The sequence below is a fragment of the Chiroxiphia lanceolata genome, chromosome 3, assembly GCF_009829145.1.
Source record: "Chiroxiphia lanceolata isolate bChiLan1 chromosome 3, bChiLan1.pri, whole genome shotgun sequence".
Lineage (NCBI taxonomy): Eukaryota > Metazoa > Chordata > Aves > Passeriformes > Pipridae > Chiroxiphia > Chiroxiphia lanceolata.
The window spans coordinates 90,729,442-90,745,782 of record NC_045639.1 but is presented as its reverse complement, the minus strand read 5'-3'; the positions used below and the strand labels follow the sequence as shown (position 1 = coordinate 90,745,782).

The 16,341-nt window shown below is 42.9% G+C and overlaps 3 protein-coding genes across 13 annotated transcripts in view; 2 read left to right on the top strand and 1 right to left on the bottom strand.

Annotated features, from left to right (window-relative positions):
- KHDRBS2 (KH RNA binding domain containing, signal transduction associated 2) overlaps positions 1-16,341 on the bottom strand; it is a 360,694-nt gene that overhangs the window by 287,404 nt on the left and 56,949 nt on the right. For all 11 annotated transcript variants that reach the window (XR_004355952.1, XR_004355950.1, XR_004355949.1 and 8 more), the window contains exon 2: positions 6,852-6,979. Coding sequence is in view for 2 of the 11 variants with exons in the window: in XM_032682291.1 (XP_032538182.1) it covers positions 6,852-6,979 (128 nt within the window). In the remaining 9 variants the exon portion in view is untranslated. The remainder of the gene's footprint in view (positions 1-6,851; positions 6,980-16,341) is intronic.
- Positions 10,409-12,271, top strand: LOC116784104 (vicilin-like seed storage protein At2g18540). Its single transcript, XM_032682287.1, has 2 exons — positions 10,409-10,536; positions 10,882-12,271. The coding sequence occupies exon 2, from the start codon at positions 10,888-10,890 to the stop codon at positions 12,103-12,105; it is 1,218 nt and encodes a 405-aa protein (XP_032538178.1). The 5' UTR covers positions 10,409-10,536; positions 10,882-10,887; the 3' UTR covers positions 12,106-12,271.
- Positions 14,287-16,163, top strand: LOC116784105 (vicilin-like seed storage protein At2g18540). The gene is made up of 2 exons (XM_032682289.1): positions 14,287-14,428; positions 14,774-16,163. The coding sequence occupies exon 2, from the start codon at positions 14,780-14,782 to the stop codon at positions 15,995-15,997; it is 1,218 nt and encodes a 405-aa protein (XP_032538180.1). The 5' UTR covers positions 14,287-14,428; positions 14,774-14,779; the 3' UTR covers positions 15,998-16,163.

Here is a 16,341-nt window from a genome sequence, read left to right as displayed (position 1 = left end):
TTTAGAGAAAAAAAACTTAATTATTTCTGTTTGCTACAATTTTTAGTCCTTAAGAAGCAACACAGATAGGTGGAAGTGAGCTAGATTCTATTTGTAATCATAGGCCACCAACAGACTTGCTTGCTGAACTCCCCTCAGTTTCCAAAAGCTGGTTCCTCTGAAATGGAACTTCCACTGATGATACTGAAGACAAAATCCCCAAATCCTCACTTAATACAAAAAGCAGAGAAAGAAAAAATGGTGCTATAATTGCAAAAAAACCCCCAAATATCTCTGGGTGTAGGTGGAGCACATGTCTGCAATCAATGCTACACAACTAGCACACCATTAACATGAAGTCTTGCTCCTGATCAGAACTGTTTGTTTAAGCAGGGTGAATTTCTGCCCACTCTCAAACTTGTTTTATTAAAGCGATGCTATAAATTATATTTTTCTTCCTTTTTTTCCCCCTCAAATAGGAATAATAAAAGAAGAATAGAGAGAAATGTAAGAGTTTAGTTGGCTTAAAAGAGATACAACCAATGTTCCCACTGGTGAGTGGCTAGGATTTCTCTGTATTCTACACGGCTGCTACTGCTACCAACTCTCCCTTGCTGATATTTTTGTCTCATTTTCTAGTTATGTTGTGTTTGAGACTGGAGTAAGACCAGTTAAGTTATTGAGTACAAAGGGTGTCTCTCCAGCTTAGTTTTGGCCTTTGAGTGCTCTATAATATGCAATGTTAAATTATAACTACTCTAAAAGTCTGCCTTGAAATATGGAAGGCAATGCTGCATTCCAGCATAATAGCACTGAGTAAGCTCTTGTAAATCACAAAGAAGCGATTTAGTGCCCATTTGTAATTTTAAGAATTAGTTAAAGAAAGAAAACAGTGAAAGCTGAAGGCTGAACTATATACCTGCATGTATAAACAAAGGCACCTTGTAAAAAATCTTTCAAAAATCATGCAATCAAAAGAGGAGTAAAAAAGTCCTAATGTTGTAAATATTTTTTCATACCTCTTGTTTTTAACTATGTTGATGCTGTTTTAATTACATTGCTGAAGATATATACAGCCACAGATGGTTAACTGAAACAGAAAGGCAAATCTCTAAATGTTATCTGGAATACACATTATTCTCTGCAGTCAGGAACAATTTTATGAAGCAATTTCTAAAGAGGTCTGTACAGAGCAGAAGTTCTCAGCATGAGAAAGAGTTTAGCTAATGCTGTTGGAGCTGATTTCAACAGCAGTGTTATGAAAACAAATAAATCATTAACAAAAATGGGGATCTATTATAATAAAGTTACTTTCTGTAAACACTCAAGAGCTCTGCAAGACTGGCACAGGTCCTGGAAACACTGAATCAGGGTCTTCTCCTGAAGGAAAAGGTAAGCAGAGAGATTTGGTCCTAAGTAAGCCAGAAAAGAAAAATGTGTGTGTGGTATGTTTTTCATGTACTTTACTGAAGGTGCACCTAAAGTATTTGAATTTTCCAAATACGTGTTGTCTTTAAATGCACGGGAGAAGATTCATATCTATTTTGGATCAATTTCTGCATCAATTTCAGTGCAGTACACATCATGTAAATGAATAATTTTCTGCCTTCCATTGTTCAGGCTTCTCTTTTAAAGAACTCAGCTGAAATACAGAAACAGCATATTCTTTAGATTTAGTTTAGCGTCAGTCTAAATTCTAGTACCTTTCCAAGTACAAAGGTTTTTCTTGTCCTATATGGGAGAAAAAAAATACTGGCAGGGTAACTAAAAATCCGTATTCTGTATTTAGATACTTAACTCTGTTTCCTTTTACTAAAAATACTGGAGGTTTTTTCCAATCTCCCAAAACATCTCCAGAAGGAGTGACAGCTGAAATTTTCATTTTGCGTTATGTAACAACAAGGTTCTCATTTCATTAGAGCAATATAAATCACAGATAGAAGTCCTGGCTACTCATTCAGCTGACTAATAGCCCAGGTCCTATTTTCGTTAGAAATCTTGTATTTTCTTGTCAATCCATCCAATGGACACAGTACTATATCTTACTTTTCCTATTTTACTTAAAAGTGAACTAAACACATAAATCACTTGCAGATTACTAATATTACAACAATTGCTTTGGAAGCATAATAGCAACCATCAGGTTTGAGAGAAACAACACATAAAAGAAAGAGAATGTTAAATAAAAATCACTATATTAATTGTCTGAGTCAGATGTAAAGAGAACATCAGTGGAAAAGCTCACCCTTCACAATGAAATCTTTAGCACTGGTAAGTTTGTGTAAGTTATTTGCTTAAAGTCATGAGTTTATGAAGCATAAAACAATATAAACAAATAATATTCAGCACTGAATCTTTAAAATAGTAAAAGATACTGTGCTCATTTTGGCTGGGGTAGAATTAATTTTCTTTAAAGTATGGGATTGTGGTTTAGACTTCTGCTGAAAACAATGCTGATAACACAAAGATGTTTTTGTTATCGCTGAGCAGCACTTGCAGAGCGTTCAAGGGTCTTTTGCTCCTCATCCCATCCCACCCATGAGAAGGCTGGGGATGCACAAGGAGTTGGGAGGGGACATAGCTGGGACAGCTGACTCCAATCACCAAAGGGATATCACAAACGATATGGTGTCATGCTCAACATATAAAGGTGGGGGAAAAAGGAGGAAGGGAAAGATGTTTGGAGTGATGGCATTTGTCCTCCTAAGTCACTGTTACATGTGATGGAGCCCTGTTGTCCTGCAGATGGCTGAACACCTGCCTGCACATGGGAAGCAGTGAATTCATTCCTGGGTTTGCTTCACTTCCATATCCAACTTTTGCTTTAGCTATTAAACTGTCTTGTCTCAACTCTTATTTTCTCACTTTTACTATTCTGTCTCTCTCCCATGCCCCTGGTGGGAGTAAGTGAGCGTCTGCATGGGGACTGGTTGCTATCTGAGGTCAAACCACAACAGAAGCACTGCAATATTTAAGATTTTTATGCACATACTGTTTACTTCTCTGATTGGTCATCTACTTGCACTTAAAGATAGCAAAAGAAATTAACAAACTGACCCATTCCTTAATGGCTGAAATCCAGCTAAGCTGAAGCCAAGCATAAAGGCAACAGAATTACACCAAGGTCAACAACATTTTAACTTACAATGTGCACTGGACAAGCTTGCAAACAAAAAATTTCTCTATTATGTGCTACATCAAACCAAGGCTTTAAATAAGGTTTCAAGTTTTTAAACTGTACAAAGGAATGAATTTGCAAAGCCCAGTTTACATGCTTCTTGAACAAATTATCACAAAGAAAGATGATGATTATGCAATACAGTGGAAGTGAAATAACTTGTTAGTAAACAGCAAAAATCTGTATTACCGTGCAAATGACAAAATTTCCCACCAAACTGTGGTTTTTGTTTTTCAGTAACAAGATAATTTCAGACTTCTGTTTTGTTTTTTTTAATAACCCACTCTTTTCCCATATTTGATGAATTTGAAATACAACATTACACTGATAAATGCTAAAATCTTTTTGAATGTTTTCATGCAAGTCTTAATTGGAATTCACACATCATGAAAGAAAAAAAATGGTGTTATGGGACATAAAGAAGGATCAACAAACACGAGACACTGAATGCCTGTTTCAAGAGAAAATCTGAAGGTACTAAAAATATCTGCTGCATAGAGGAATGTGTGGGCTTTTACCTGGGCTGCTGGTATTTAAATTAATTCATCTCACAGAAATCATTGCTAAAGTATCAACTAACACCTCTGTCTCTATTTTAGATCCTGGTTTTACAAAAGAGGGGAAAGGCCTGTGTCATTAACAGAGCTGGTAATGTTAAGACAGCTGGTGCTAATCACAGTCTTTCATATTCTTTTCTTGTTGTACACACCAGCAATTTCAGAAATCAGACTGTAGACGCTTGAGCAGAGACAATTTTATACTTATTCTGCAACTTCAAGAGCTGTTTAACCACTAGAAGCCTTTTGTGTTAACTTTTGCTCAGACCTTAAAATGTTGCTCCTGACTCTACAGCTGTTACTGAAGGGATCTACCATCACTGTAGCTTAACCTGCAGACCATAATAAACTTTTAGGCCAAGGGTTCCCTTTGAGAACTTTATATTTATATGTGGAGTTAAAGTAAGACAAATATTTTTCAAGAATTGCACTCATTCCTATATAGAGAGTCCGTAAACTATGTGGTTGGTTTTTAGTGGGCAATTTTTTTTTTTTTTTCAAAATTTTACACTCTTGGACACTTTTTTCAGATTTACAAAACCCAAAACTGCCCAAAAAAGCTTATCGGCAAACAATGAATAAATAATTTAAAATAATGTTCTTTCAAATATAAACCAAAAAACATCTCTCAATGATTTCTGAATGGTCTTGGGATCTAGAGAGGTCCCAGCTAACTGGAAGATGGCAAACACTGTCCTAGTTTAGGGACAGGAAGGAGGAGCCTGGAAACTAGAGGCCTGTCAGTCTCACTTCAGTGCCTGGTAAAGTTATGGAGAAGATTATTCTGGGAAGTATTGAAAAACACCTGAAAGACAACACTGGCATCGGTCACAGTCAGCACAGCTTCACGAGAGGAAAGTCCTGCTTATTTAACCTGATTTCCTTCTATGACAAGGTGACCCACCTAGTTCATCAAAGGAAGCCAGTTGATGTCATCTTTTTGGATTTCAGTAAAGCTTTCGATACTGTCTCTCACAGGATCCTTCTGGATAAAATGTCCAGCACACAGCTGGATAAACACATCATGTGGTGTGTGAGCAACAGGCTCATGGCTGGAGCACAGAGAGTAATACAGTAACATAAGACTTGTCACTTGTGGGGTTCAACAGGGCTCCATCTTAGGCCCAGTGCCCTTCAACATTTTCATAAATTACTTTGATGCAGGACTGGAAGGGATACTAAGCAAGTTTGCTGATGACACAAAACTAGGAGGAACTGTTGACTCCCTCAATGGCAGGTAGGCCCTGCAGAGAGACCTTGAAAAATTAGGGGACTGGGCAATCACCCAACCACATGAAGTTCAACAAGGAAAAGTGCCAGAGTCTGCACCTAGGATGAGGCAACCCTGGATGTGACTCCTGAGGCTGGGCCTGTGCAGAGCTAAGGGTTGGACTCAATGATCTTTGTGGATCCCTTCCAACTCGGTATATTTTATGATTCTGCGATAAATGTCTCTCAAGTGAAATCACACGGTAATAATCTTATTTATACATGTATAAATAAGTCTGATCAACTGCTCTTATTACCATATTCTACTAAATATATATAATCCTCTTTTAATTGAGTTTCTAGTCTTTTTTGTTATTTATAAAGCAATCTGAAGCACCCAATGGGTACTGGTTTTGACTACTTTAATGTATACAATTTTCAAGAGAAGATAAGACACTGGATCACAGCAATCTGCAGTTTGATACAAATGGCAAATGGAACCCTTGAAGGATGGTTACCAGAGACGGTAGCAGGAAACCTGAAGTTCTGAGAATAATTCCATGCCAAGCACAGAATATTGCTAGCAAACCAACTAAAGAAACTTTCCAGTTTATTTTAATTCTTGAATAAGTATTTCATCTCCATCACACTGATTTTTTTGCTTCACTGGTCTAAATCTGTAAAAATGCTTTATATTTTTTAATATTCATTAATATGACAGGTTCATTAAAGTAAATGAAGCTTAATTCAATCACATTCAGATGCTATACTGGATAGATTATTGCATTTTGTCTTTTAAATAGTTTGTCTTTCATTCTATTATCTTCATCAAACAGTACTCTGAATAATTATCACATTGCCATTATGAAGCTACAGAATGACTACATTTTTACTAAGAATTTCAGGTCACCTACAGCATTTACACAAAATACCACAAATCTAGTTAAAGCAACTTAGGCTATGCAGCAAGAAAGTAATTCCTTATAGCACTGTATGTGTTTCTAAGGTGTTTACCATCTGGATTATTACATTATCTCAGTTTTATATTCACTAGTCAGGAGGTAAATGTCAACTGGAATCACTGAATCTCAATTTTTTTACACCTTTCATTTTGCTTGATTGGCTTTTTACCAGTTGTAATTTATTGTTCTGATGAAAGTATAAAGTAAAAAGCTGAGAGTGTAATCAAGGCTAATGGTGAACTAAATACCATGTGATAATAAATCAGCAAGGAAAAAATACTGTGGAGACAAATGGAGATGTTTACCGTTTCAGTATGAGTACTATTAGAACAACTGTTTATGTAAAATCAAACACTGTACAAGAAAACCAAATAAACACCCAAGCTGCAAAAAATCAACATTCTCTTCCATAAAATAAAAACTAAAACTTCTGACAAGCAGATGAATTTGGGGCTCTTTGTCAAGAAAAAAAATCCTGTTTTAAAATCAGAGTGTGCAGCAACAAGAACAGGGAAGAAAGTCTGAGGTGCTAAGACATTTGATTTTTATAAATAAAGATGAACATTGTCATAGTCACAGCCTGCAGTAATCAGTAATCCTTACTTGATCTTCCAAAACTTCTTACGCCAGAGAAAATCACCCAGATCTTCTATGAGGAAGCTTTTCAGAGTTTTTGAAACATTTTTTGATTTGTTAACTGGTATTTTATTTTATTAAAAAAATGGTTCATATGAGAAAACAACTCCGAGAAAAAAGTTCAATGGTCTGCCTAAGTATAATCTACAAAACCTACCTGAAATTAAAAAAAATCTCATTCACTTCAACAGCTTTTCTGAAAGGCCCTGAGACGTAACTTAAAACATGGAATAGCTAACAATAGGTAAATTCAAGTAGGAGCTTGATTTCTTTTCTTTTTAATACTACAAAGCCTGTATACTACAAGTGTTAGACTATATTTTACAGTACCTTTGGATATTGTTTGACAGGGATCAGAACTCTCTCTGACAGCTTTATATTTTTGTTGCTGATAACATCAAGATATTTCTTTTCTTCATCTTCCTTCTTGCCTTCAGAACCCTGAAATTTTTCCATTTCTGAAAAATATTAAAAAACAGAGCAATCAGTGGCATGATATTTATCATCCTTAGGAACTTTAAACTTACACATTATAATGCAGGCTGTGTATTGAACACCTGTGGTGTCCGCACTCATGTGGCATGTACTGTTGTGTTTGAAAAAACTAGACTGTCACCTTTACCTCTCAGTGCTGGTGACAGTCCACAGGTGATACTTCTCAACTAATTCTTCCCCAGTTGAAAAGGAAGCCAAATGATCTCAGTGGGAGCAGGAATAGAAGAGGCTTACAATTCCATCTTATCAGCCTTTTAAAGGGGATCACATCATCTCAGCTTGATGCTTTTTGTAGATGTGACCTGCCAGAATTGAACTGGATTCTAACTGCAATTTCAGTACAAGTAGTAGAAAACTACTTTTTGTTACTGAGTTTCCATTCAAATTCTTCTGAATTAATTGAAGGTTGTACAATATAAGATAAGAAATTAACTCTTGCAAAAAATTTCCCAATTAAGAAATACAGTAAATAATTGTTATAAATATATATATGTAATATTGCTAGTATGTAGAACACCTATAGAATTTACAAAAAAACCTCAAAAATATATTCAGATTGAATAGTTTTGAATTCTTTATTCCCTAAAGCCTGATAATGAACAGATAACAACAAATAATTGAAATTATCACTCTGCAAAGAACGTCTAATAGGTGCCTGAGAGCTCCCTGAGAGCACAGATTCTTTTGAAAAAGCTGCATTTGCAGTGGTGACATTGTTGACAGCACAGAAAATGGCAATGCTCATAATGAGTTAATTATAACTGATTTATAGCTAAAAAGGAACAGCTGTGGGACTTAGAAACATGCTGCTTCAAGGACCAGAAACCAAGAATGGAAAAGAGTAACACAGCAACAGCAATCTGTAACACACCAATACAAGTTTCTTTGACTTACAATAAGCATAAGAAAAAATGTATTGAAAAGAAGAGCCCATGTCATGATTTGTTAATAAATATTTATCCTGCCTATATAAGACCAAAAAATTTATTTAAAGCCTGCACCAGCAGACAATTCTCTAATGTTTCAGTCAAAAGTTCTTTTAAAACCTCTCAGAGAACACACCTAAAAGAACTCAGATGGGATATACCTTCCCTAATTTAGGATTACTATCACTAAAATCATCAGAAGGATATTTCATTATTATAAAATACTTGAATATACCTGAAAAATAGCGGTATATTGCATTCAGTGGGAAAGATTAACCTGGAAAGCAGCAACCATCAATTAAGCACAAGCTTAAAAACTGATTCTTTGCAGTAAAATACTTAGTTTGGGCAGGTTTAATAGATAGAAAGTTCTTTGAAAATAGATCCAATGCAATTATACAAAGGGTTGTGCTATGGGGTGCAGAGGGGAGAGACAAGGCAAACAAAGAGGGGAAAAATGTCACAAGCACAATAAGTACTGGAAGGAAATTAAGGAATTTCCCAGATGTATTGTGAACACTGCTGAGATAATTCTAAAAGACAAGTGGGGAAAGTCGATCTACATGTACACATATATTACACTAGAACCACAGAATCATCTGAGTTGAAAAATAACCTTAAGGTGATCAAGTCCAGCTATTAATTAAGCACTGCCAAGTCCACCACTAAACCATACCCCTAAGTGCCACATCCACACGTCTTTTAAACCTCTCCAGGGACACAAATTTCACCACTTCCCTGGATGGTCCATTCCAACAATTAATAAACCTTTCTGTGAAGAAATTCTTCCTGATTATCCAAGCTAAACCTCCCTTGACACAGCTTGAGGCTACGTCCTCTCGTCCTGTCACTAGTTGCCTGTGAGAAGAAACCAACCCCCACTTGGCTACAACCTCCTTTCAGGGAGTTGTAGAGAGTGATGATGTCTCCCCTGAGCTACCTCTTCTCCAGGCTAAATAACTCCAGCTCCCTCAGCTGCTCCTCATAGGACTTGTGCTCTAGACCCTCCACTAGCTTTATTGCCTTTCTCTGAACGTGCTCCAGCATCTCAGTGTCTTTCTTGCAATGAGGGGCCCAGAAGTGAACCCAGGATTCCAAGGTGTGGCCTCACCAGTGCCAAGAACAGGAGGACTATCATTGCCCTGGTCATGCTGGCCACACTATTGCTGATACAAGTCAGGATGTCAGTGGCCTCAACACCAATTAAACTCATTCTTCTGGGAAGGTGCTGAAGATGCTTAGAAGTCTGTTTGGTCAGTAGGAAGGGGTAGGACTAACTGCTCACCTTGAAAACATCCACCAGTCCTTGCAACCAGTCCCAGTCTTGCACTTTATTTTTAAATGAGAGTACATGAAAGTTTGGGAACTAAAGAGGTGTCTTTGCTAAAGACTACTTCAGGTGGGCTTATGAGACTTAAGTGATAAGAGTTTGCAGATCTATCAAGAGTGAGACAACCTGTGGCACTTTAATTGGTTTAACTCCAATACTGAACATGATGAGGGGGTGAGCTCTAAGTCCAGAAGAGCTAGTCCCAGCTTATTATCAGAGGAGCGAGAAACATCAGTGGGATTTCCTCCAGGAAATGAAAGGCAACAAAAAGTCAATTTCAGGTGAGGTCCAGCAGCGCTTAAGGTCAAACACAGTGACAGAAGCAAATGGGGAGGGATCGTGATGAGAGCCAGGCTGTAAACCCAGAATTGGAGGGCAGGATTATTGCATCAAAAGCCAGTGCGGTAAGTGGGCACATAAAGTTTCCTCCAGGGAATTGTGGTAAGTAGCCCACGACCATAGCCACACAGATCTTGAGATTCATCTCCAAGGAGGGAGACTCCACAAGCACCCTGGAAATCCTCTGCTAGTGTTTCATCACCGTCACAGTAAAAAAAAGGTTTCCAAATGTTCAGAGGGAAGTTGTGGGAACCCTGAAAAGAGCCTGGATCTGTCTTCTTTCAACCCTGCCTTCAGGTATTGATTTACACTGAAAAAAATCCCCTACAGAGTCTTCTGCAGGTTCAACAGCCTGGAAGCAGCACTCTTAGCTCCTTCCTCATAGGACAGATGATCTAGTCCCATCATCATCCTTGTGGACCTTTGCTAGCTGCTCTCCACTATGTCCATCTCTACTTATGCTGAGGAACCCAGCACTGGGCAAAGTACTCCAACTGTTGCCTCAACAGCACTAAGCAGAGGGGGAGGATCAACTCCCTCAACCTGCAAAGTCAGCCAAGGAGCAACAAATGCCTTGAGATGGTTTATTTCTAAAAGAGAACACAGGGCTGGGTATGATTGCTGAAACCTCCAAATTTATATGAAAAAAAAGCAAAGGGGCTCGACAGCGGGGCAGTTGCGTGAGATGAGCTATCTGACAAGGTCTTGTTCCCCAAGGCTGAAGTGTGGTCCTGGAAGTCCTGTGATGTCACCAGGGAGTCACTGTGACACCCTTGACAACATATCTTTTGGAGGTGTGGGGCAACCCTGAAGGGACACAGTGTCTGGCCTCCTCCATCAGAAACAGACACCTGCACGTGGGGTGACAAAGGACACCCATCCTGCTGGGTGCCTTCTGAGGGCACAGAGAGCATTTGCCAGACAGGTACACCGCAGGGCCCAGGTCACTGGTCCCAACCTGCCATGTACCCAGGCTCCAGCTGCCATTGCTGAGAGGCCAGGAATCCCTTTTCCACCTTCCCAGCTCCTGCCTGCACGTGTCAGAGAGGTCAGTCACCGTCCTGCCCTGAGAGCAGGAACATGCCAAGACACCCCAGTGTCACTCATCTGCCCCAGGATGATCTCTGGCATTTGTGGCAGCCCAAACGCAGCCCCGAGGCAGAGTGGGCAATTCTTTAGAACTCAACTTTGGCAGCTTTGCTGCTGGTTGCAGATTGTGTCCCTTGCACAGGTGGATGCAACAGCCTCTTATCTCTTTGTTGTTTTGCAGGGTGAGATGAACTTGGAGGAGGACTTGGGAGAAGGCAGCATCTCTTCTGCTGCTGCCAGCACCAATCACATGTCCCAGGCTACACCTCTGGGTGCTTTGGAGAGCCTAAGGTGCCCAACCTGCCTGGACACCACTAATCATCATGTCTGTTTTTCCTGCCTAGTGGAGTGGTTCCACAGAAGAGTAGTGTGCCCAATATGTCAGTGGTCTTTCCCACACAACTCTGGCATGGTGGGAGACACTAACTCCGAGACATACTCCACTAGGCAGTACAGCAGCTCTGATAACCATGCTCAAGGACGGAGAGCTGGACCCAGCTCTGAGGAAAGGAGGTGGCATCGTTCCTCAGGACACCAGCACCGCAACTCTTTCAGCAGAAGCCGTGGTGGTACCCGGGGCGGTAGCCGTGGCACTAGGCATGGTGGGGCTCGACAGAGGAACCGAAGCAGGTACCAAAGGCGGCACCACGATGGCCACGGCAGGGTTCAGCAGGCCCAGGGCTACAACCCCTCGAGCAGGAGGAGACGGCAGCAGAGCAGGGCTCAGAACACTGCTCGTGGCAACGGCCGAGCTCCAAGGACTACACAGCACATCCGAGCCGCCTCAAGGAGAAGCAGGCGTCGTCAGCAGGGACCCCGGGTTTCTTTCGTGGAACCACAGGCGACAAGGAGCCGATTCCGCCAGAGGTCCCGCAGCACTGTGCGCCAAACACTGAGGGAGAATCTAAGGAGGATGGAACGCGATGAGGGACGAGCTCTAAGGCATGAATGGCACATCCAAGCCTCCTCCAGGAGGAATGAGCACCGTCAGCACAGGCGCCAGCTTTCTTACAGAGAACCACAGGTGACAAGGAACCGACCCAGGGGGAGGTTCCGCAACAGCCGGCATCAAACACTGTGGGAGAATCCAAGGAGGGTGGAATATGATGAGAGAGGGCTCCTAGGGATCGAACGGGCTGTCCCTGCCTCCTCACGGAGGAGCCGGCGCCGTCAGCGGGAGCACCGGGTTTCTTTCATCGAACCGCAGGCAACAAGGAGACAAACCCGGGGGATGCCCCGCAGCACTCGGCGCCAAACACTGCGGGAGAGTCTAAGGAGGATGGAACGTGACGAGGGACAAGCTCTAAGACTCGAACGGGACGTCCCAACCTCCTCGGGGTGGAGTGAGCACCGTCAGCGGGGCCACCAGGTTTATATCACTGAACCACAGCCAACAAGGAACTGATACTCCTGGATGTGCCACAGCTCTGCTGGGCACAGGGCCTGGTAGCACACCTGACCAAGAAGGGTACTACGGCATGGTTTGTTATTGGTGTCAGGAACAACACCACTTTAGACAAAAAGAGCTCCTAATAAAAACTGCAAAAATAAAGTCAAATCCAGTGTTCAAACTTGGGGATAAGAATTTATTCTCCATCACAAAATTCATCTGAAAATCTAAAGTGACTCTTGCAAGGCCTTTTTAACTGAGGAGTATAACAAGCTTAAAACCTGAATACTACATTTGTCATCCTGTTTTATATTTGTCTATAAAATGTGGTACTGAACATTTTGTATGGTTGTGCCTAGGCTCCCTACATTGTATTTCCACAGTATGATCAACCGCAGATGTTACCACGTTTTCTCTTTCTCACCCTGCTACCAACACCACCAAAGCCTTATTAGAAATCCTCTTGTCCTTCCACATCACCTGTTTTCTCATGCTTTACTCCAAATATCCCCCAGGATAACTTCTCCTGTTACTTACCACTTTTCTCACAAGGTGGCAGTGAAAAGTGAAGTTGATTTACAATTACTTTGTCTCAAAGGCACTGCCTATAATGTCAATTCAAATCTAATGCCTGGTAGCAAGCCTCTGAAAAGCTTTCCATCTCCTTCTTACTCAGAGACTTCAAATTTAACTCCCAAAGCCTTCATAGGGAAATTTTTCCCCATGGCATGCCCTGTGCAGAGCGTAATGTTTAATGCCCACAGTGACGGTACCTGCTATAGGCTTTTCAGACCACAGCCAAAAACTAACAGAGTCATTGAAAAACAATGGCAAAGAACACTGTTACTTTCAAGTAAGACTGGTGCAAAGAGAGGAATCTTCTCAAAAGACAGAGGCAATACAATAAATTAGTAACCGGACCAAGAAAAGCTTTATTAAATCCCTGCATTCAACTACAATTGGCCTCTACTTTGTACATTCCTTGTGTCACTCCACGACTTTGACCTTCAGCAAGCAGAAGTATTAAGACACTCCCATGAAGGAACTCAGATGAAGATCAAGCTGCCAGCTTCCTGGCTCACAGCACTGACACACAGCAAGTTGCTTTAGTTACAAATTGTAACCTGCTGACCAACTGGGAAATCTGCAACACACACTATGAAAACAGAACCATCAAGATATTCTGCTCCCTCACACAATCCCCATGATTTTGTTTTGCTTGTTAGTTTTATGTGCAGTCACTGATAAATCCCCCAAAGGAAAAAAAAAGAGGCGGTAGCCTCACGGACAATTAACTTCCATAAGGCAAACCTAACTCCTCATGAGCATAATGGAATCATTCAACCTTTCTACGTCAAGCAACCCAGAAGTGCTTTCTTAGATTGCACAAGTGTATTTTCTGTCACAGAATCACATAACACTGGAGGTGGGAAAGGACCTCCAGAAATCATCTGGTCAAACAGCCCCTGCTCAAGCAGAGCCACTGAGACGTGGTGGCCCAAGACCATAGCCACACAGGTCTTGAGAATCAGCTCCAAGGAGGGAAACTCCCTCCACGAGCTCCCTAGAAATCCTCTGCCAGCGCTTGGTCACTCTCACAGTAAAAAAAAAGATTTTCAAACAGTCACAGGAGAGCTCCCATGTTTCGGCCTGTGCCTGTTTTCACTGGGAAAGCGTTAAAAGAGCCTGGCTTAGGCTCTCCACCCTGCAATAACATACATATCATACACCCTGGAAAAGATCTCGTATCAAATCTTCTGCAGGTTCAACAGCCTGGAAGCAGCACTCTTAGCTCCTTCCTCATAGAACAGATGATCTAGTCCCTTCATCATCCTTGTGGACCCTTGCTAGCTGCTCTCCACTATGTCCATCTCTACTTATGCACTGGGCAAAGTACTCCAACTGTTGCCTCAGCAGCACTAAGCAGAGGGGGAGGATCAACTCCCTCAACCTGCAAAGTCAGCCAAGGAGCAACAAATGCCTTGAGATGGTTTATTTCTAAAAGAGAACACAGGGCTGGGTATGATTGCTGAAACCTCCAAATTTATATGAAAAAAAAGCAAAGGGATTCTGCTTGACAGTGGGGCAGTTGCGTGAGATGAGCTATCTGGCAAGGTCTTGTTCCCCAAGGCTGAAGTGTGGTCCTGGAAGTCCTGTGATGTCACCAGGGAGTCACTGTGACACCCTTGACAACATACCTTTTGGAGGTGTGGGGCAACCCTGAAGGGACACAGTGTCTGGCCTCCTCCATCAGAAACAGACACCTGCACGTGGGGTGACAAAGGACACCCATCCTGCTGGGTGCCTTCTGAGGGCACAGAGAGCATTTGCCAGACAGGTACACCGCAGGGCCCAGGTCACTGGTCCCAACCTGCCATGTACCCAGGCTCCAGCTGCCATTGCTGAGAGGCCAGGAATCCCTTTTCCACCTTCCCAGCTCCTGCCTGCACGTGTCAGAGAGGTCAGTCACCGTCCTGCCCTGAGAGCAGGAACATGCCAAGACACCCCAGTGTCACTCATCTGCCCCAGGATGATCTCTGGCATTTGTGGCAGCCCAAACGCAGCCCCGAGGCAGAGGGGACAGTTCTTTAGAACTCAACTTTGGCAGCTTTGCTGCTGGTTGCAGATTGTGTCCCTTGCACAGGTGGATGCAACAGCCTCTTATCTCTTTGTTGTTCTGCAGGGTGAGATGAACTTGGAGGAGGACTTGGGAGAAGGCAGCATCTCTTCTGCTGCTGCCAGCACCAATCACATGTCCCAGGCTACACCTCTGGGTGCTTTGGAGAGCCTAAGGTGCCCAACCTGCCTGGACACCACTAATCATCATGTCTGTTTTTCCTGCCTAGTGGAGTGGTTCCACAGAAGAGTAGTGTGCCCAATATGTCAGTGGTCTTTCCCACACAACTCTGGCATGGTGGGAGACACTAACTCCGAGACATACTCCACTAGGCAGTACAGCAGCTCTGATAACCATGCTCAAGGACGGAGAGCTGGACCCAGCTCTGAGGAAAGGAGGTGGCATCGTTCCTCAGGACACCAGCACCGCAACTCTTTCAGCAGAAGCCGTGGTGGTACCCGGGGCGGTAGCCGTGGCACTAGGTATGGTGGGGCTCGACAGAGGAACCGAAGCAGGTACCAAAGGCGGCACCACGATGGCCACGGCAGGGTTCAGCAGGCCCAGGGCTACAACCCCTCGAGCAGGAGGAGACGGCAGCAGAGCAGGGCTCAGAACACTGCTCGTGGCAACGGCCGAGCTCCAAGGACTACACAGCACATCCGAGCCGCCTCAAGGAGAAGCAGGCGTCGTCAGCAGGGACCCCGGGTTTCTTTCGTGGAACCACAGGCGACAAGGAGCCGATTCCGCCAGAGGTCCCGCAGCACTGTGCGCCAAACACTGAGGGAGAATCTAAGGAGGATGGAACGCGATGAGGGACGAGCTCTAAGGCATGAATGGCACATCCAAGCCTCCTCCAGGAGGAATGAGCACCGTCAGCACAGGCGCCAGCTTTCTTACAGAGAACCACAGGTGACAAGGAACCGACCCAGGGGGAGGTTCCGCAACAGCCGGCATCAAACACTGTGGGAGAATCCAAGGAGGGTGGAATATGATGAGAGAGGGCTCCTAGGGATCGAACGGGCTGTCCCTGCCTCCTCACGGAGGAGCCGGCGCCGTCAGCGGGAGCACCGGGTTTCTTTCATCGAACCGCAGGCAACAAGGAGACAAACCCGGGGGATGCCCCGCAGCACTCGGCGCCAAACACTGCGGGAGAGTCTAAGGAGGATGGAACGTGACGAGGGACAAGCTCTAAGACTCGAACGGGACGTCCCAACCTCCTCGGGGTGGAGTGAGCACCGTCAGCGGGGCCACCAGGTTTATATCACTGAACCACAGCCAACAAGGAACTGATACTCCTGGATGTGCCACAGCTCTGCTGGGCACAGGGCCTGGTAGCACACCTGACCAAGAAGGGTACTACGGCATGGTTTGTTATTGGTGTCAGGAACAACACCACTTTAGACAAAAAGAGCTCCTAATAAAAACTGCAAAAATAAAGTCAAATCCAGTGTTCAAACTTGGGGATAAGAATTTATTCTCCATCACAAAATTCATCTGAAAATCTAAAGTGACTCTTGCAAGGCCTTTTTAACTGAGGAGTATAACAAGCTTAAAACCTGAATACTACATTTGTCATCCTGTTTTATATTTGTCTATAAAATGTGGTACTGAACATTTTGTATGGTTGTGCCTAG

What these genes read in the sequence shown, in the direction of transcription:
- LOC116784105 (XM_032682289.1), top strand. Translation starts at nt 14,780, where the DNA reads ATGAACTTGGAGGAGGACTTGGGAGAAGGCAGCATCTCTTCTGCTGCT.
- LOC116784104 (XM_032682287.1), top strand. Translation starts at nt 10,888, where the DNA reads ATGAACTTGGAGGAGGACTTGGGAGAAGGCAGCATCTCTTCTGCTGCT.